Source organism: Glandiceps talaboti, chromosome 13 (assembly GCF_964340395.1).
Source record: "Glandiceps talaboti chromosome 13, keGlaTala1.1, whole genome shotgun sequence".
Classification (NCBI taxonomy): Eukaryota; Metazoa; Hemichordata; class Enteropneusta; family Spengelidae; genus Glandiceps; species Glandiceps talaboti.
Genome location: NC_135561.1, coordinates 13284625 through 13301291, shown reverse-complemented (window position 1 = coordinate 13301291; position 16667 = coordinate 13284625). Strand labels below are relative to the sequence as shown.

Genomic DNA, 16667 nt, shown 5'->3' with positions numbered 1-16667 from the left:
TCTAAGCCAACGTACGTCAGTAGATAGGCCAGTTCACATGTAAGGACATACCGAGCCAAAAGACTTAACGTACGACCCGTGACTCCATGAAGACGCAACTTGGCACAAATATTCATTATCGATAATTCCTAGAGTCTAACTTAAATTTTGGACGATATAACTTAGATTTACTAGACTACTAGTATATATAAAGTAACAATATGGATGACGATTGGGTATTTATTTTGGATTTTTAATTTATGAAATAATTTTATCACGTGGCTTTCCACTTGAAAAAATCAATGTGGAACAACATATGCCTTGTAATTGGTTCAAACGTAACGGTTAATAATAAATGTGTACAATCTGTGTTATTGTACGTACAATAACAAACATGTTGCAAATTTTTACCTTTTCGCAATGTATTGAGTTACAAACAAGGACTTCGTCTATGTTGTTACACATTTTCAAGCAGGACGCCATGATAAAATTGTTTTATAACTTAAAAATTCAAAATATATACCCAATCTTCATCCATATGGCCACTTTAAAACTACTCCCGCCCAAAATTATCCATTTTCGATCATTCTAGCTAATATTATTCTGTACTACTTTTGTATTCTGGACCCTAACTTAGATTTTACAAGTGGCAGATCTGCCTACAACTATCCATAAAATATGATATCAGACTCTAACTTAAAATTTTTACGACTTCATGTTGTCCGATAAAAAAGAAACTCCTTGGGCCATTATTATCTGCCCCCGTCAGTCAGTACAGTGTCAGTTGTTAGATTTTAGACTATAGCTTATATAGCAACTTAAATCATGACCGAAGTGACCCATGATGTGTATTCAGTCACCTAGGGAATCTACATAGTTTGTTTTCGTATATCATTTTCGCAAAGCTAAGGGTTCTTTGATGACCCCGTGCCGAGGTCATCGTGACAATACTATACGAACTCTTTGGTCTGCGATCTGTACATTGCAGCTGTGCATCTTTTGGGCTATGAACACTTAATTTGCATATTACAAGGTAAATTTTCTGTTCCCGATTTATACTAACTTTCACATCATAGATCGAATGTTTTTTGCCTTATCTTGAAAAAACGGACAGCCTTACGTACCACTGTTATGTTTACACCACTGCCCCAGTCTACGAATTCGTAAAAACTTACTAGGTTGTATATATGAGTACGTTATAGGCATGGCCATCATTTGCATAGCAATTCTTCTTGTCTATGATCAATGCCGTCCTACTCTACAGTATTTGGTGACATCTGATTTTTAAAGACACTTTCTGTTCAGCAGAATATAGTAACATTACTAGCCTAGAGACCTAGCTATACTTGCCCGATACTGCGATAGTATATGCATGACATTCTCGCGTCAGATAGCCAAGCCTCTCAGTGGGTCCTAATACTGTCACGAACGAATTCCTGTTTGATTGAGGGTATATCTTAGTTATAAATTGCAGGAGAATATGCTTGTAAGAAATACTAGTACTATCATCCGTCTGCCCTTAGGAATGTAGTCTCAATGGAGTGCAAAGGTTCAACAGTTCACCGTAGAGTCATCGACGGTTATCAGTGAGTTGAGTTTGCAACACAATTGGTCGGTGGTCTTCGTTTGGTTCCAGTATAAGCCTGGTCTGCATTGATTTGCAAACTTTTTGTCTGTTTTTGTTCCATTTCCCCGTTTCTGTTTTTGGGAGATCATTTTCCTATTTCTACTTACATGCTTGATTACTGTGATGCTTTAAAAACTAAGACAATCGCGTGTTAGTTGTTTGAGGTTAAAAAATGACCTACTTAAATTTGATTATAAGGCATATTAGCCATCCTTTGTCCTGGCAATGTTGTCCTAGCTGCATTTTATGCTAAGGGAACAAACTATAAACGTCATTTTCACCATTAATTCTGTATCGTGAGACCTCAGTAAAATTTAATGACTGGCTCTGTACACTGGGGCAAGGCATTCTGGGAAACAAAGTGATTGATTAATTGGGGGGCTCCTAACTTTGTTACCCATTATGCCTCGTACCCATATGTAAAGCAGTCCTCTTCAAAGCCAGATTTACCAGTTCTATTTAAGAGAGGTTACACGATACAGGGTTGGTGAAAAATGACTTTTCCAGGCCCCCAAATCCTATAAATAATTGAAGCTTTAGATAAAACCAACCTTTCCTTAGTCTAGCTTTGTTCGATCATAGTGTCTAAGATCTATGGTTCAATACAATGTGTCCAGTACTATAGTCACGTCACGAACAGCAAAGGGGTTGCTTTTAATTTTCGAAGAATAATCTCTGATGTCCATGGTGTCGTGGTCTGTACAAATCTTATCCTGCACAATTAATTTCTCATTAAACACTCGCAATCGGTTCCATTTTTAAAAATAATTTATCAGATCTAGAGTAAACTGGCCATCAGCAAGGTCTGGACGTATATTCTTCCAGGTTTATGCAAATTTATACTTTAAAAAGGCTTTCTTATCCCGAATTTGTCCACTTCTTCATTCTTTACTGTAGTTTCCATCATGGGCTTCAAAGTCGCAATTTTTGCAGTAGCTGTTGCCATAGTTACCGGACTGTGCCTGACTTGTTATCTCGGCGCCAGTCCAATGCAGTCCGTTGAGTACGGAGATGGTTGGTGGGGACGGGGAGACAAACCAGCTGGCAAAGAAGACGAAAGTATCAGACCTTTTACTATCAAGGTAGAAGAGTCGGTCCTCGAAGATCTGAAGCAACGGTTGAATAACACGAGGTTTTTTGAAGCCATCGAAGGCACAAAGTTTCACTATGGTACAAATGTGAACTATATGAGGAACCTTGTGGACTATTGGAAGACAAGTTACGACTGGAGAAAACATGAAGCAACGCTGAACCGATTTGAGCAGTACAAGACGATAATTGAGGGTATCGAGGTTCACTTCATACACGCCAAACCTAAAGGTATCAGTAAAGAAAAGATCAAACCTCTACTAATGGTTCATGGCTGGCCAGGATCGTTTGTTGAATTCTACAAGATAATTCCGATGTTAACTGACCCTTTGAGTCATGGCGGTACAGAGGATGATGCCTTTGAAGTGGTTTGTCCATCTATACCTGGATTTGGTTTCTCAGAAGCTCCTCACAAACCAGGTAGATAACGGAGTCACGTGACCTAGATATTCATGTTGTATTTCGTTGACCACTTTCGTCTATAAAGATTGTATTTTCTATGATAAAAATTCTGACTTTCAAGAATAACTAGCCTGTTATATACCGTCGTTGGTTGGCGCTCCGCATGGCTACGACCAGAGCCGCGATATATATATATATATATATATATATATATATATATATATATATATATATATATATATATATATATATATATATATATATATATATATATAAGAAGAGTGTGTTGCGCCACTAACGACTGCATATCAATGTCTATGAAATGCCTTTTCTTGCCCCGATAGTACAAAATCGTAATCTGCTGTTTAACATTGTCAAAAGAAATTGGTAGTTTCAATAATTATCAAATTGCTGAATGATTTTGACAACTGGCTGTATGTTTATGTGATTTATAGAGCTAGAAATTCAGGGTGAGATACCGTCATGCCACTGATGTACTACTTTATATCAAGAATTAAAATCTTGATGTCAAAAAGTAAAGATTACAAATATTTCAGGAGATGAAACATTACATAAGTCATAATGTATATAATTTATCACACATTGTCGAACAAGCTTCATTTTAACACGAATCTCCAACAATATTTATTCGGACAGACTCGATGCCGTACTATGCCACGATCTGGCACCTTTTAGTTTACCGGTCTTTATGCAATGTTTACACAGAACGTACTTTACTTGACTCTGCATATTTCAGTGAAAATGGTGACATGGATTATTAATCTCGTTGATAGGATTTGATTTCATTGCTGCTGCCAGAGTGTTTGATAAATTGATGACGAGACTTGGCCACCATAAGTACTATTATCAAGGTGGTGATTTTGGTGGTTTTGTAGGAGTGGGTGTTAGTCTTATCCAGCCAAGGTAACACAATTTTTTGTTGATCATTAACAGTTTCCCTAATCCCCATGTTTTTTGGTGTTTTTATTATGTTGTTTGTAATGTATGTACATGTATGTATGTATGTATGTATGTATGTGTGTATGTATGTATGTATGTATGTATGTATGTATGTATGTATGTATGTATGTATGTATGTATGTATGTATGTATGTATGTATGTGTGTATGTATGTAGGTATGTAGGTATGTATGTAGGTATATGCGTGTTTGTGTGTGTGTGTATGTATGTATGTATGTATGTGTGTGTATGTATGTATGTATGTATGTATGTATGTCTGCCTGTCGGTCTGTCTGTTTGTTTGTTTGTTTGTTTGTTTGTTTGTTTGTTTGTTTGTAAGTGTGTCTATCTGTTTTTATCTGTCTGTCTGTCTGTCGGTCTGTCTGTCTGTCGGTCTGTATATTGGTGTCTTTGCGTCGATACGTTTTTTACCTTTAGCTCCTCCGTAGTGTGTGAACACAGTGTAATGACAACAATACTTGATAACTAATTATTCGTTTAATTTTACACAAAGCCATGTTCTAGGTTACCATACCAACTTTGCAGTAGGACAGCCGCCATTATTTCTTTTAAAACTAGCCATCGGAAGTATCTTTCCCTCGCTTTTTTTTGATGAAGAGGAAGTGAGTTATCTGTATCCAGTGTCCAAAAAATTCTTCTTTATGCTTCGTGAGTCTGGATATTTGCATTTGCAGGCAACGAGACCAGACACTTTAGGTGAGTTAACTTATAGATAGCTTCGTGATCGGAAATGAATGCATGGCAAACTAGGGATCGGATACGTCGTGGTAAAACCACAGGCGTGTTTGTGACCCGGGTTTGTGGCATCGATATATATAACGTACGCTATATGCCCGGAGTTTACATTTTTTGTGTGCCCCGGCCTCTGGTTTGCGAGGTGTCGACAGTACTACAGAAAGAAGACAGGTGTCTAAAATCTTCAAGAAACTCCCCGCCTTGTTACCATTATTCGATGTTTCTGCAGGAATGAAGCAGTCCTTATTTAGATTTATCGTATTTCTGCGGGAGTTAACCAGTCCCGCGTCGTATTTCTGCACGAGTTAAGTAGTCCTGTATCTAAATTTATCATTTTCTACAGGCCTGGAGTTAAACAGTCCTGTAGTATTTAAATTTATCGTATTTTTGCAGTAAATGAGTACAAACTCGGCTATAGTTTCACAGCTGTGTTGTTGTTGTTGTTGTTGTGGTGGTGGTGGTTGTTGTTTTTGTTGTTGTTGTTGTTTTTGTTGTTGTTGTTGTTGTTTAAGCTAGAAGTGAGATTCTAATGTAATATATTACCGTAAACATTGACAAAATTACTATACTAGTATGAAAACTGGTAAGTTCAAGCTTGTCGAAATTCATTCAGTAGGGCTTGTGAATATGTGTAGTTCTTTCAAAAGTGTATCACTTGGCATGTTTGATTTATGTTTGATTGAGTATACGCTAAATGCGAGATTTTGGAGTTGATAATACCTAGATTTCACGTATATGTACATGGATCCCAGGTTCACGTGTGTGAGTGAACAAAATCCATAGTGACTACTTAATGGAATACAATAAGGGATAATCAACGTGACTGCAAGGATTCATACTCAGGAGTGGATTCCTAAATTGTTTTTCATATAAAACAACGTTGAAAACAATATAGTCTCTTTCCTTGGCTTGAAAGTAGAATGAGCTGTTTAAAACCTTTTTACTTTCTTTGTTAAAGAAAACTCGAATCCATTATCAGTTCGATCAAAGAAGGAAATGATGGGGTCACCATACAATGTTTTAAAATAGAGGTCAAAATGATATCAAAATTAAGTCAATTTGGAATCTATTACGGCCGTAGAATCCAATATGGCCGTAGAATCCAATATGGCCGTAAAATCCAATATGGCTGCCGAATACTGTGTAAAATCTATGGGATTATAAAAGATTCGTGGTTTCCTTGAAAACAAGATGGTTTCCCTTAGATTCATTTTATTATTTCAAAGGACCAGGAACAATATGACAAAGTTTGGAGAGGATTCAAGAATTTTGATTTTTCCCCTGTGGGAATATTGCCCTGAACGTGCATTCTACCTGAGAAATATCAATATTCTCTGCTTCTTTCCCAAATATTTGTTTTCAGGCCATGGACTTACCGATTCACCTGCAGGGTTAGCAGCTTATATGCTTGAAAAGTTCCCTGTATCTACGAACCCTGCATACATTGATTTAGAAGATGGCGGATTTCATAAACACATCACAATGGACGAAGCACTGACTAATGTTATGATATATTGGATCAATGGCAACATGGTGTCAGCAATGAGATTCTATAAGGAGGGTGTACCACAATTATTCACAAAGTATCAAAGGTAAAAAATTACTAAAGAGACAGAAGCTGTATTTATTTATTTATTAATTATTTATTTATTTATTTATTTATTTATTTATTTATGTACGTTTGTTGTTGTTGTTGTTGTTGTTGTTGTGGTGGTGGTGGTGGTGGTGGTGGTGGTGGTGGTGGTGGTGGTGGTGGTGGTGGTGGTGGTGGTGGTTGGATGCAGACGCATACTAGGGCCGGCATGATTTGATATACTAAAGATACACTCATAAGGCGTAAAAAAAAATTGTGCGTTTCCGATTACATTCAATATTAAATTAGGTGGGGTAGGTAGATTTTTTATTTTATTTTGTTATCTTTTTTTCATGTGTGAGTGTCTAGTTCAGGTTTTCCATTGTTTTCCAAATGGTCTCTGTGTTGTTTATTTCTTCCTATCAGATGTACAGCCATTACAGATTGGAAGAATAGTTTTATATTGTCTTTTTAAGTTGATGTCAGTTTCCGCATCCACTATTTCTTGCGAGACTTCACGATTTTCGCGATTTTATTATTATTTTTCTCGAATATGTTTTTTTTTAAAAAAGGTTTAGGTCGGCGTGAAAAACTAGGTGGAGTTGGGTAACCGGAACCAAACAATTTTTTTTCATTTGGCCTAAGCTTAAATACTAGCTAAAACTCGACCAACCCTCGTCACAGTTTGATAGAATAGGTTTTCAACAAGAGGTTCTGTAACTACAGTTCCAGACATTAATGTACAAACACTTTTATATCTTCAATTAACAGTTATCAACTAAATGTACCAGTTGGTATTGCCGACTTTAAATATGAAACCGACCATATGCCGAGAGCATGTGCCAACATGATGTTTCCAGATCTTGTAAGCCTGAACCGAATACCGAAAGGGGGTCACTTCGCAGCACTGGAAGAACCAAAACTCCTCGCTGGTGATTTCAGGCAGTTCGTTCGAAAAGTCGAAGAAAGGAAACGACATTCAAGTTAAACCCGATGAGGTACGAAACTAGCCGAAGATTCAAGCCGCGGAAACGAGCGAGGCTCATTTTAACGAACAAATGTATTTGAAGCAATACGCAGTGTGGTTGTATTTCAATAAAACTTAAGCTATGTTTCGATGTTACACCGCAATAGATAGAGTTACTATAAATGCAGTAACACAATGTGTTTTAATGTTTTCTTGACGAGGATGATTTGTTACAGACTTTGAGATAATACACATGAACAAAAAGTGAGAAAATACAGTGTCCGATAAACAAGAAACCACACAAATATACAAACATTGAAACACTTTGAAATTAATGATTTGTTGTCATTGATGATGATGATGATGATGATGATGATGATGATGATGATGATGATGATGATGGTGGTGGTGGTGGTGGTGGTGGTGGTGGTGATGATGACTGTGATGGTGGTGGTGGTGATGATGATGATGGTGGTGGTGGTGGTGATGGTGGTGATGATGACTGTGATGATGATGATGATGATGATGGTGGTGGTGGTGGTGGTGGTGATGGTGGTGATGATATCGATGATGATGATGATGATGGTGGTGGTGGTGGTGGTGGTGGTGGTGGTGGTGATATCGATGATGATATCGATGATGATGATGATACCCATACCACTTTTTACCACTGCATCATTTAACCCATGTTTTAATTTTTTTTTAACTATTTAAACTAGGGAAGGGTCATATTTTAGAGAAAGGATCACTTTTTATAACATCAAATCGGGGGAGGGAGTGACATTGTATGCAACAAAAAAGATTTGAACCCCTCCCCCTGTAATTACTGAAAGTTCAATAATAAAATAACAATGCAATGGTTTTGGATTGTGGTTTGTCTATATACTTATGACAGTATTAGAGGTATAAATACAAAAATACTGATTTTGCTTTGCTGATTGTCTTTGAAATTTGCAAAGTCATCCCTCACCGTATTACACTGGATTCTTATATATTGAGTGGAATGTGCCGAGTCATCGAATACACAACATTACACACGAGAATTGTACAAACACTCATTGTGGACCGTCAGGTCATATGGGGGCGCTGTACAAGATGACCCCATTTATCACTCACGCTCAGTACTGTGCATAGCCTCTTGTGTGGTCATCCCGTTATATTAGCTCGTAGTTATACAGTGTTATTCCGAGACCTGCAAAACCATGGCTTCATACGCAGCGTCTACAGCCCCACTGAAGGTAGTTTTATTTCTTGGAACTGTTCGTGAGAATCGTCTTGGTCTGAGAGTGGCTAAATTTATGAAGAAGCATATAGAGAAATCAGGTCACAGTGTCAGCTTCTTTGGTAAGTGCACATCAAATATTGAAATAAACAAACTGTCCAGTACACATCAAAATTTATATTTACTATTTTACCAGCACATGGCAGGGTACCATGTCTAAATTCATCCATCCTGTCAGGTCTTAGAATACACAGTTCTCATTTCCGGAAGTTCGCGAGGGGTCTAACTCGCGGTGTAAAGTAATTCTTGATCATGTCAACTACTAGTGGACTACTACTAGGAATGTTAATGAGTTTATAACGACTTGACGCCATCGCGTTGCCTGGATTATTCAGTGTCACCAGTCAGTGGTCGGTCTGTCGGAATTGCTAGTATCGCCTTCGCCCCTTCCAGTACAAGCTAAACCGTATGGGCTAGCTAGACAGACCTCAGCGGGTCAAACACTCGGCACAATATCGATATTGTCGGGGTTTACTAATTATAGTATTATGTATTACATAACATATTAAGGGTGATAATATAGGCCTGCCTGGGACAATGTACTTGTAACTAGTGCAAGTCAGTTACATCATGGATGTATTACTATTAGTGGGATCTCCCTAATACATCCATGGTTACATGCACGATATACAGTGAGTGACACGAGTCCTGACTTTCTCCGTCTGCAAGCAGGTTTTGTCCCGGGGTCTTGTCTTTACATACATAGATACACTACAAGTATCAAGTTAGTCCTGCTTGCAGATGGAGTAAGTCTGGACTCAATTCTGACATTGTCCCTTCTCTACACCGGAAAAAACATCAACTTTGAGACAACTTGTGTTGGTTGTGTGGGGTAGAGGTATGTTTACCTGTACCACTCCTAAAATAACACACATACATTACCTGTGTCAATAAATGGTGGCAATTCTTCTATGGCCTTGAAATCAGATATTATATGGTAACTGTTTTAATGTTTTTTTTCCTACAAGTACAAGGAAATTACATGTAATTTCCACTTTCTTGGGTATTGCAGATGCATATAAATCCAGCTCAAAAATATTTTAAAAACTCTGTATCATGTTATGTACAGTGAAGAGACAATAAGTGAACTCAGTGAAAACATAGTGCACTTATAGAGGGTCAGCTTCTATTATGTGTGTCACTCAGCCATCATTTGCCTTGGTGCCTAAAGGTTGACTGATGTTTGAGGGCGCTGTCATCATGGCATACATGACAGTGACAGACTAGGTAAACATGAATGACAAAACAAAAATTTATATGTTTTGTGGGCGATTTTACCGAGTATCAAAAGGTTCCTGTAGTTACTGAAGCATACTAACTGATTTGCTAGGGATGTACATGCCATCCTGGTGCTACATGTAAATACATGTAGATTTAATAACATCTTAGACCGAGGCTGGATGAATCCCATTCTAGAGACCCCCCCCCCCCCCCCAATCAACTCTCTCATTTTAGACCAATGCCTTATCCCAAAGGGTGTCCATTTTTCATCATGTACATAATTACATTGAGTTCACCCCCAAATTAGTACCATTTTCAATCAAGGCCGGATGGCCCCTTTTTTAAGACTCTTCAAATCAACAAATTTTGCATCAGACCAGCACACAAACAATGCCCAAAGATTGGTATGACCATATTTGACTATTTACTACATCAAGTACACCCCCTCACTCATACACACACATGCATGCACACACACACACACACACACACACACACACACACACACACACACACACACACACACACACACACACACACACACACACACAACAAACAGACTTTTCTGGGTATTAGCAGAAATTGAATTTATTATTTCAGTATTAATATTCATAAACAATTTGATGACATATAATTTTAGTAATTAGTAGATGTAGACTACAAATATTAAAGAATGTCTGTTATGTTGTCAACTGTGCTAACAACGTCAGAAGAGAACTATCATTCATGAATTTGAAGACATGAATTGACATTAATATTATACTAAGGCCTTCAAAAATTGTTTGGTTCCAGTTACCTGACCCTACCTTGCTTTTCACTGCCAACCCTAAACTTTTTTTTTACATATTTGAGAAGAGAAAAAAAGAATGAAATTGTGAAGATCATGAAGTCTTACAAGAATAGTGGATGCAGAAACTGACATCAACTTACACGTAAAAAGACAATAAAAAAACTGTTCATCCAATTTGTAATGGCTGTACATCTGATGAGAAGAAACCAATAACACACAGAGACCATATGGAAAACAATGGAAAACGTAACATAACTACCTGAACTAGACACTCACATATGAAAAAAAAAAAAAAAATCAAAAACAAAACAAAAATCTACCTACCCCACATATTTGAAAATTGAGTGTAATCTGAACCACACAATATTTTTTAGGCCTAAGAGTATTTTAATTGGTGTATTTCACCAGGGTAATATTCTTATAACTTGTGCTGATTTTTGCCGCTTTACTGAATGATCTACCAGTGGTTCTTCTTATGGAACCACTGAGTCTACACCCATGTTTTTGAGATTATGAGTGCATGGTTACATAAGCCAAAACAATGGAGCTCTCAGACTTTATTGTAAACTACCTTGGGGGGTTATCCTCATCATCCCTTCCCAAGTGTTGATCAGAGCAGCCAATTTGGTTGTCTATCTGCTAGACCTCGGATGTTCTTCCGATAGAATACGGCACACGACCGAACATCGCTATCGGGGATGGAACATCCAAGGTCTAGCAAATGTCATCAGGATATAAATAACTGCCTATCAGAGAACCATATTAGCGACAAGCACAAACAGAGGACAATAGCTAATTTTTCATGCATATTCACCTTAAGGAGGGGCTAGTAAAAATAACCACCAATGCGTTAACTAAAATGTGTGAATGACAACATCTACACACTCATCAAACACAATTACCATAAACTGATAAGACATAGTAATGACGTAAATGTGTTTGTCAACACCTGCATGCAGAGATTGAATATATTAATGTATATATATATGCATACATGGCCCAACCCACTAATCTCAATGGAATGTCCGGTCTGAAAATGACATTTGCTAGACTGTTCGGGCAAGCCCTCACTGCGAACTCCGTTCGCTTATAGTATCAAAAGAAAGCCTGAACGTCTAGCAGCAAGACTACCAATTTGGCTGATCTTTCATGTATACATTTTGTACACAATGGCACCTGCCTACAATTACAAATGCATCTACTACATCAATAAACAGAACTGATATGATTTTCATTCCTTCTTCAGATCCCTTGGAGATGAAATTTCCATTACTGGAGAAACCAATCTTTCACTATGACAAGGAGAGAAGTGGTGCACCCGACTGGTTGGTAACAGCTGAGAAGACCGTCAAAGAAGCCGATGCCTATGTTGTAGTAAGTGGTGAATATAACCACTGTATACCACCAGCACTGTCTAACATGATGGATTACTTTGGTGGAAGCAGCTACAGTTGTAAACCTAGTGCTATCGTCTGTTATTCTCCCGGTAAGTTCTTTTGTATTGTAAAATTCTTTATACTCTCAATGAAATGTTACCAAATCATGTTCTTTACTCCCAGATAGACTCCAGAGTCACTCCTCAAAAGTGTAACCAGTGGTAACCATATTTCAATTTCTGAATTTGATTAATAAAGTATATTGTTCATCAGTATTATATCGAGTCATTCTTTTTTAAGAGAAAGTGTTTTGTCTAGCTTTGCAAGACATCTCTCTCTCTCTTCTCTCTCTCTCTCTCTCTCTCTCTCTCTCTCTCTCTCTCTCTCTCTCTCTCTCTCTCTCTCTCTCTCTCTCTCTCTCTCTCTCTCTCTCTCTCTCTCTCTCTCTCTCTCTCTCTCTCTCTCTAAGTAAGTAAGTAAACTTTGTCTTGGACAGGTTAGTATGTATTTCTGTCGTAATCTTTGAAGTCCCCCCCCATTCTCATCAAATTTGATCTTTATTTTATTTTGTAGGTATATACGGAGGTATGAGATCTGCGATGCAACTCCGTGCAATGTTGGGTGAGTTAGGGTGCCTTGCTGTGTCTAACATCTTTGGAATTCCCAAAGTCCATGACAGTTTGAATGAAGATGGAGTTCCAACAAACGATCATATGGAGAGAGGAGCTGATAGGTTGCTCAGTCAATTGTACTGGAATGCTAATGCTCTGAGAAATCATCGTGCCAACTTTGGCCTTCCATAGATCCACCACATTTGGTTTAATTTAACATTTGTGCTGTATCTAAAAAAAAAAAGAAGTGCTTTGACAGAAGTGATTGCCCCTAATTTTCCAATTCCAGATGTTGTTCATAATGAAATCAGCTTCTAGCATATCGGCATTGAAGGGGAACAGAAGTGAAGCTGGTTTTATCTTTGCAAAATATGTTTTGATGCTTAGAGGACCACGAAAACTCATTTTCACCCATCATGCATCGCACAACCTCCCTGAAATAAGAGTTATGAAAATTGGCAAATTTGCCTTAGAATGGGCCGGACTGGCTGTACTCTGTGGTGAGGCATTGTGGGAAATAAACAATTTTTGGAGCTTTCCTTTTTTTGTTCTCAGAGCTGACCTCAGCATTTTGTGGCAATTGTGTGAATAGATCTAAAACTCCAAATATTGGTGATGTCCCATGATGTCTAGAAATGCAATCAAGATAAAACTTGCTTTACCTTTGTTCCCTGATACCGTTTGTTTAAGACACTGTATTTTGAATAGCCATAGACCGCAAGATATGTTGTGTTGTACAGCCCTATCTGGTGTCTAAAGTATACCGGATAGTAGCTGGCACTATGTTATGAATGTTGTATCTTATAGACTAGTAATACATACTGCAGTGAATTCTGGGTACCTGAAATAGAATATTTCTGCCTATAGGCACATCATAAAAATAACGAACATTCACTTTCTTGGTCGACACCATGACTTCCGCTCCACATGCATTAGTATAAGTACACACAGAAATAAGTCAACCTTCTTGTTCTAGTTTGACCCTCTAGAATGAGGTAAAATGCTATTGCACAGGTACTGAGAATAAGTCAACCTTCTTGTTCTAGTTTGACCCTCTAGAATGAGGTAAAGTGCTATTGCAGGTACTGAGAATTAAACAAAGATTTTGTGAACTATGGCATATCAATAATTCAGTTTCAGTTAGGTAATTTACTTGGTAATATCTCTATCAAAATGATAAGTATTTTAGTAGCACTATTAGTATCCCATGGCACTCTAAATCAAGGAGTTAGGCTATGCAAAAACACTGTACCTTCAAAAGGCTAGTTACTAGGATAGTTGACCAAAATATGATAATGGTATTGATGTGTCTATAATTAACCATTGGCCACTAATGATCACGCTCTTTCACAGCATTCTGTGTCACATCAGTAACATATTAACATAGATTGTAAGGTATGTCGTGTTGCTGTGCCCTCGCCAGCCTACTCGAGAGGAAAGACATCGACTGATGTGTGAGGGCGCCCCATCACGGCATACCTGATATGCTAATATGAAAGGGTTTGATTGATGTGTGAGGGCGCCCTGTCATGGCATACCTTACAGACTCAAAAATAGGTGTACATCACCTAAAAGACAATGTAACAATTTCCTATCAAATTTTAGTACCTAAAAATACCTCTTACAAAATACCTCGTAGAAATACCTCACCATACCTACCTAAATAGACACTGCCTACATTGTTGATGTGTCTGTGGACAATGATGTCATTAACAAATTGTTTTGTTTTCTGGCAAAAACCTAAGAGGCAAGATAAGGGAGAACAACAACAAAAACAATGACCAACTTTATAGTTTTGTTACTTGACAAGAATTGGGAAGTATTTGGGAAATATGAACTGTTACAAAAATATTTGTGTAAAAGTTACATAAGTGATTTAGAAGGTAAAAACCAAAGGAGTGTGAAGATACAGTAATGATCAGAATCTGTTTGTTACTTGGTGATCTGCTTGAAATTCTGTCTAACCAGCTTGATGTCAATGATGTGATGTGTAACAAACACTTTCATCATTAGGCCTAAAAAAAATTGTGTGGTTCCGATTACACTCAATTTTAGAATAGGTAGAGAAGGTGGATTTTTAAAAAAAAAATTTTTTTTTTTTTTTTTTTTCATACGTGAATGTCTAGTTCAGGTAGTTATGTTTTCTGTTGTTTTCCATATGGTCTCTCTGTTCTTGGTTTCTTCTCATCAGATGTACACCCACTACAGATTGGCAGAACAGTTTCATATTGTCTTTTTAGTTTCGACATCCACTATTTTTCACAAGACTTCACAATTTTTGCAATTTTCTTTTTCTCGAATGCATAAAAAAAAAGTTTAGAGTCAGCAGTGAAAAAATAGGAACCAAACAATTTTTTTTAGGCCTTTATAGCTAAGATCAAATCAATAATTCGTAGTTTGTTAAAGGAAATAACTGGTTTATATAATATGGTGTTAATTTACAATATCGGTACTTATAATCGGATAATTTCAGATGTGATTCTCTTTGTTAGGACTTGACATTTTTCCTCTGTTGTAGTGTATTTGTATTAAAATAATTGATCTTATATGACAATCAAAAGATGATTTATCTTTCTTTCAGACTTTACTGTCACTATATCCAATGAAATGTATCAAATAAAGTATGAATACATTATATTTTTTATGTGTTATGTATGTATGTATGTATATGTATGTATATGTGTGTATGTATGTGTGTATGTATGTATGTGTATGTATGTATATGTATGTATGTATGTATGTATGTATGTATGTATGTGTGTATGTATGTGTATGTATGTATGTATGTATGTATGTATGTATGTATGTATGTATGTAGGTTTATGTATGTATATAAGTATGTATGTATGTATGTATGTATGTATGTATGTATGCATGTATGCATGTATGCATGTATGTATGTATGTATGTATGTATGTAGCACTTGATGTTTGCATGCTGTTGCTATGCTTTCCTATAATTTGTATCTTGTTGACTTTAGCTGAGAGAATATAGACCTTGGCATTGTGGTGAGAAGAAAACGCTGAACGATGCCCCACAGAGTGTGCTATTTGTTGGACCTATACGCTGTATAGCAATCTTTTACATGTGTACTGGTTGTACCTGGAGTAGTATGTTTTTATCCCATAACCAACAATATATTTGCTGAAAATTGTTAAAATGTCAATAACTAGATATTCCACATCTTAATTTGAGGTAGATTTTGTCTAGAAGTACATGAAGTACAATAATATACATGTATGAGGTTGAAATCGTCATCGAGTTAGGGGTACTCAATTTAGAGTACAGACCCCCTCCCCAAAAAATAAGCAAATAACTAACAATTCGGTTGGATTTACTGTACCTTGTTATTTGTACATCTACACAACACAACACAACACAATACAATACAATACAACACAACACAACACGTGATGAAAAAAGGAGGGCATGTGTTATCATGTGTATGTCATTCTGCATGTATATGTTAATAGTAATAGTTGGTGCGCGTGTAATTGGATTGGTTTTTGTGTATTTTGGGGGCTTCACACCAGATGAGGACGAGGCTAAGATTTCCAGAATCTCGATTCTTTGATAATTGTTGTGAACTCAACGTACCGTTGCAGATAATGTCTACTTTTTAGTCAAACAGTATCAACAGTATCGGGTTTTTTTCACACATAATTTTTGTGTATTTCTACAAAGTCCGATGGTGTTTACGTACTGGTCGGTCTCATGAGAGCGTACATGAATACACAGTCCAATGATGACGTTAACAAATTCAATGGCGTCACCTCGAGCTCCATAGACACTTTGGTACCTACTAGTAACGTAGAGGGTTGATTGTTCACGGTGTCTGTTGGCAACGCAGCCACCCACTCGTCTAGTCGTCATCATTATTACGTATATCGCATTCGTTGTGATTTCGTTATTAATGTTAAAAATTCTACTATGACATTATTCTGTACTCCTCGATGGGTATTTGTTTTAACGGAGAGAAACAACACAGCGCTAGCACAACACATCACATCACATCACATCACATCACATCACAA

At 37.2% G+C, this 16667-nt stretch overlaps 2 protein-coding genes across 2 annotated transcripts; both read left to right on the top strand.

The window, feature by feature from the left end:
- Positions 1-902: 902 nt before the first annotated feature.
- LOC144444735 (epoxide hydrolase 1-like) lies at positions 903-7732 on the top strand. The gene is made up of 6 exons (XM_078134261.1): positions 903-1012; positions 2504-3115; positions 3892-4021; positions 4572-4774; positions 6177-6405; positions 7158-7732. The coding sequence occupies exons 2-6, from the start codon at positions 2512-2514 to the stop codon at positions 7372-7374; spliced, it is 1383 nt and encodes a 460-aa protein (XP_077990387.1). The 5' UTR covers positions 903-1012; positions 2504-2511; the 3' UTR covers positions 7375-7732.
- An 816-nt stretch (positions 7733-8548) lies between these two features.
- LOC144444775 (quinone reductase-like) lies at positions 8549-14663 on the top strand. The gene is made up of 3 exons (XM_078134308.1): positions 8549-8697; positions 11893-12132; positions 12596-14663. The coding sequence occupies exons 1-3, from the start codon at positions 8556-8558 to the stop codon at positions 12823-12825; spliced, it is 612 nt and encodes a 203-aa protein (XP_077990434.1). The 5' UTR covers positions 8549-8555; the 3' UTR covers positions 12826-14663.
- Positions 14664-16667: the final 2004 nt, after the last annotated feature.

What these genes read in the sequence shown, in the direction of transcription:
- LOC144444735 (XM_078134261.1), top strand. Translation starts at nt 2,512, where the DNA reads ATGGGCTTCAAAGTCGCAATTTTTGCAGTAGCTGTTGCCATAGTTACC. An exon ending in AGAAGCTCCTCACAAACCAG is followed by an intron (nt 3,116 to 3,891) that starts GTAGATAACGGA and finishes TCTCGTTGATAG; the next exon opens with GATTTGATTTCATTGCTGCT. An exon ending in GTTAGTCTTATCCAGCCAAG is followed by an intron (nt 4,022 to 4,571) that starts GTAACACAATTT and finishes TTTTACACAAAG; the next exon opens with CCATGTTCTAGGTTACCATA.
- LOC144444775 (XM_078134308.1), top strand. Translation starts at nt 8,556, where the DNA reads ATGGCTTCATACGCAGCGTCTACAGCCCCACTGAAGGTAGTTTTATTT. An exon ending in TCACAGTGTCAGCTTCTTTG is followed by an intron (nt 8,698 to 11,892) that starts GTAAGTGCACAT and finishes TTCCTTCTTCAG; the next exon opens with ATCCCTTGGAGATGAAATTT. An exon ending in TATCGTCTGTTATTCTCCCG is followed by an intron (nt 12,133 to 12,595) that starts GTAAGTTCTTTT and finishes TTTATTTTGTAG; the next exon opens with GTATATACGGAGGTATGAGA.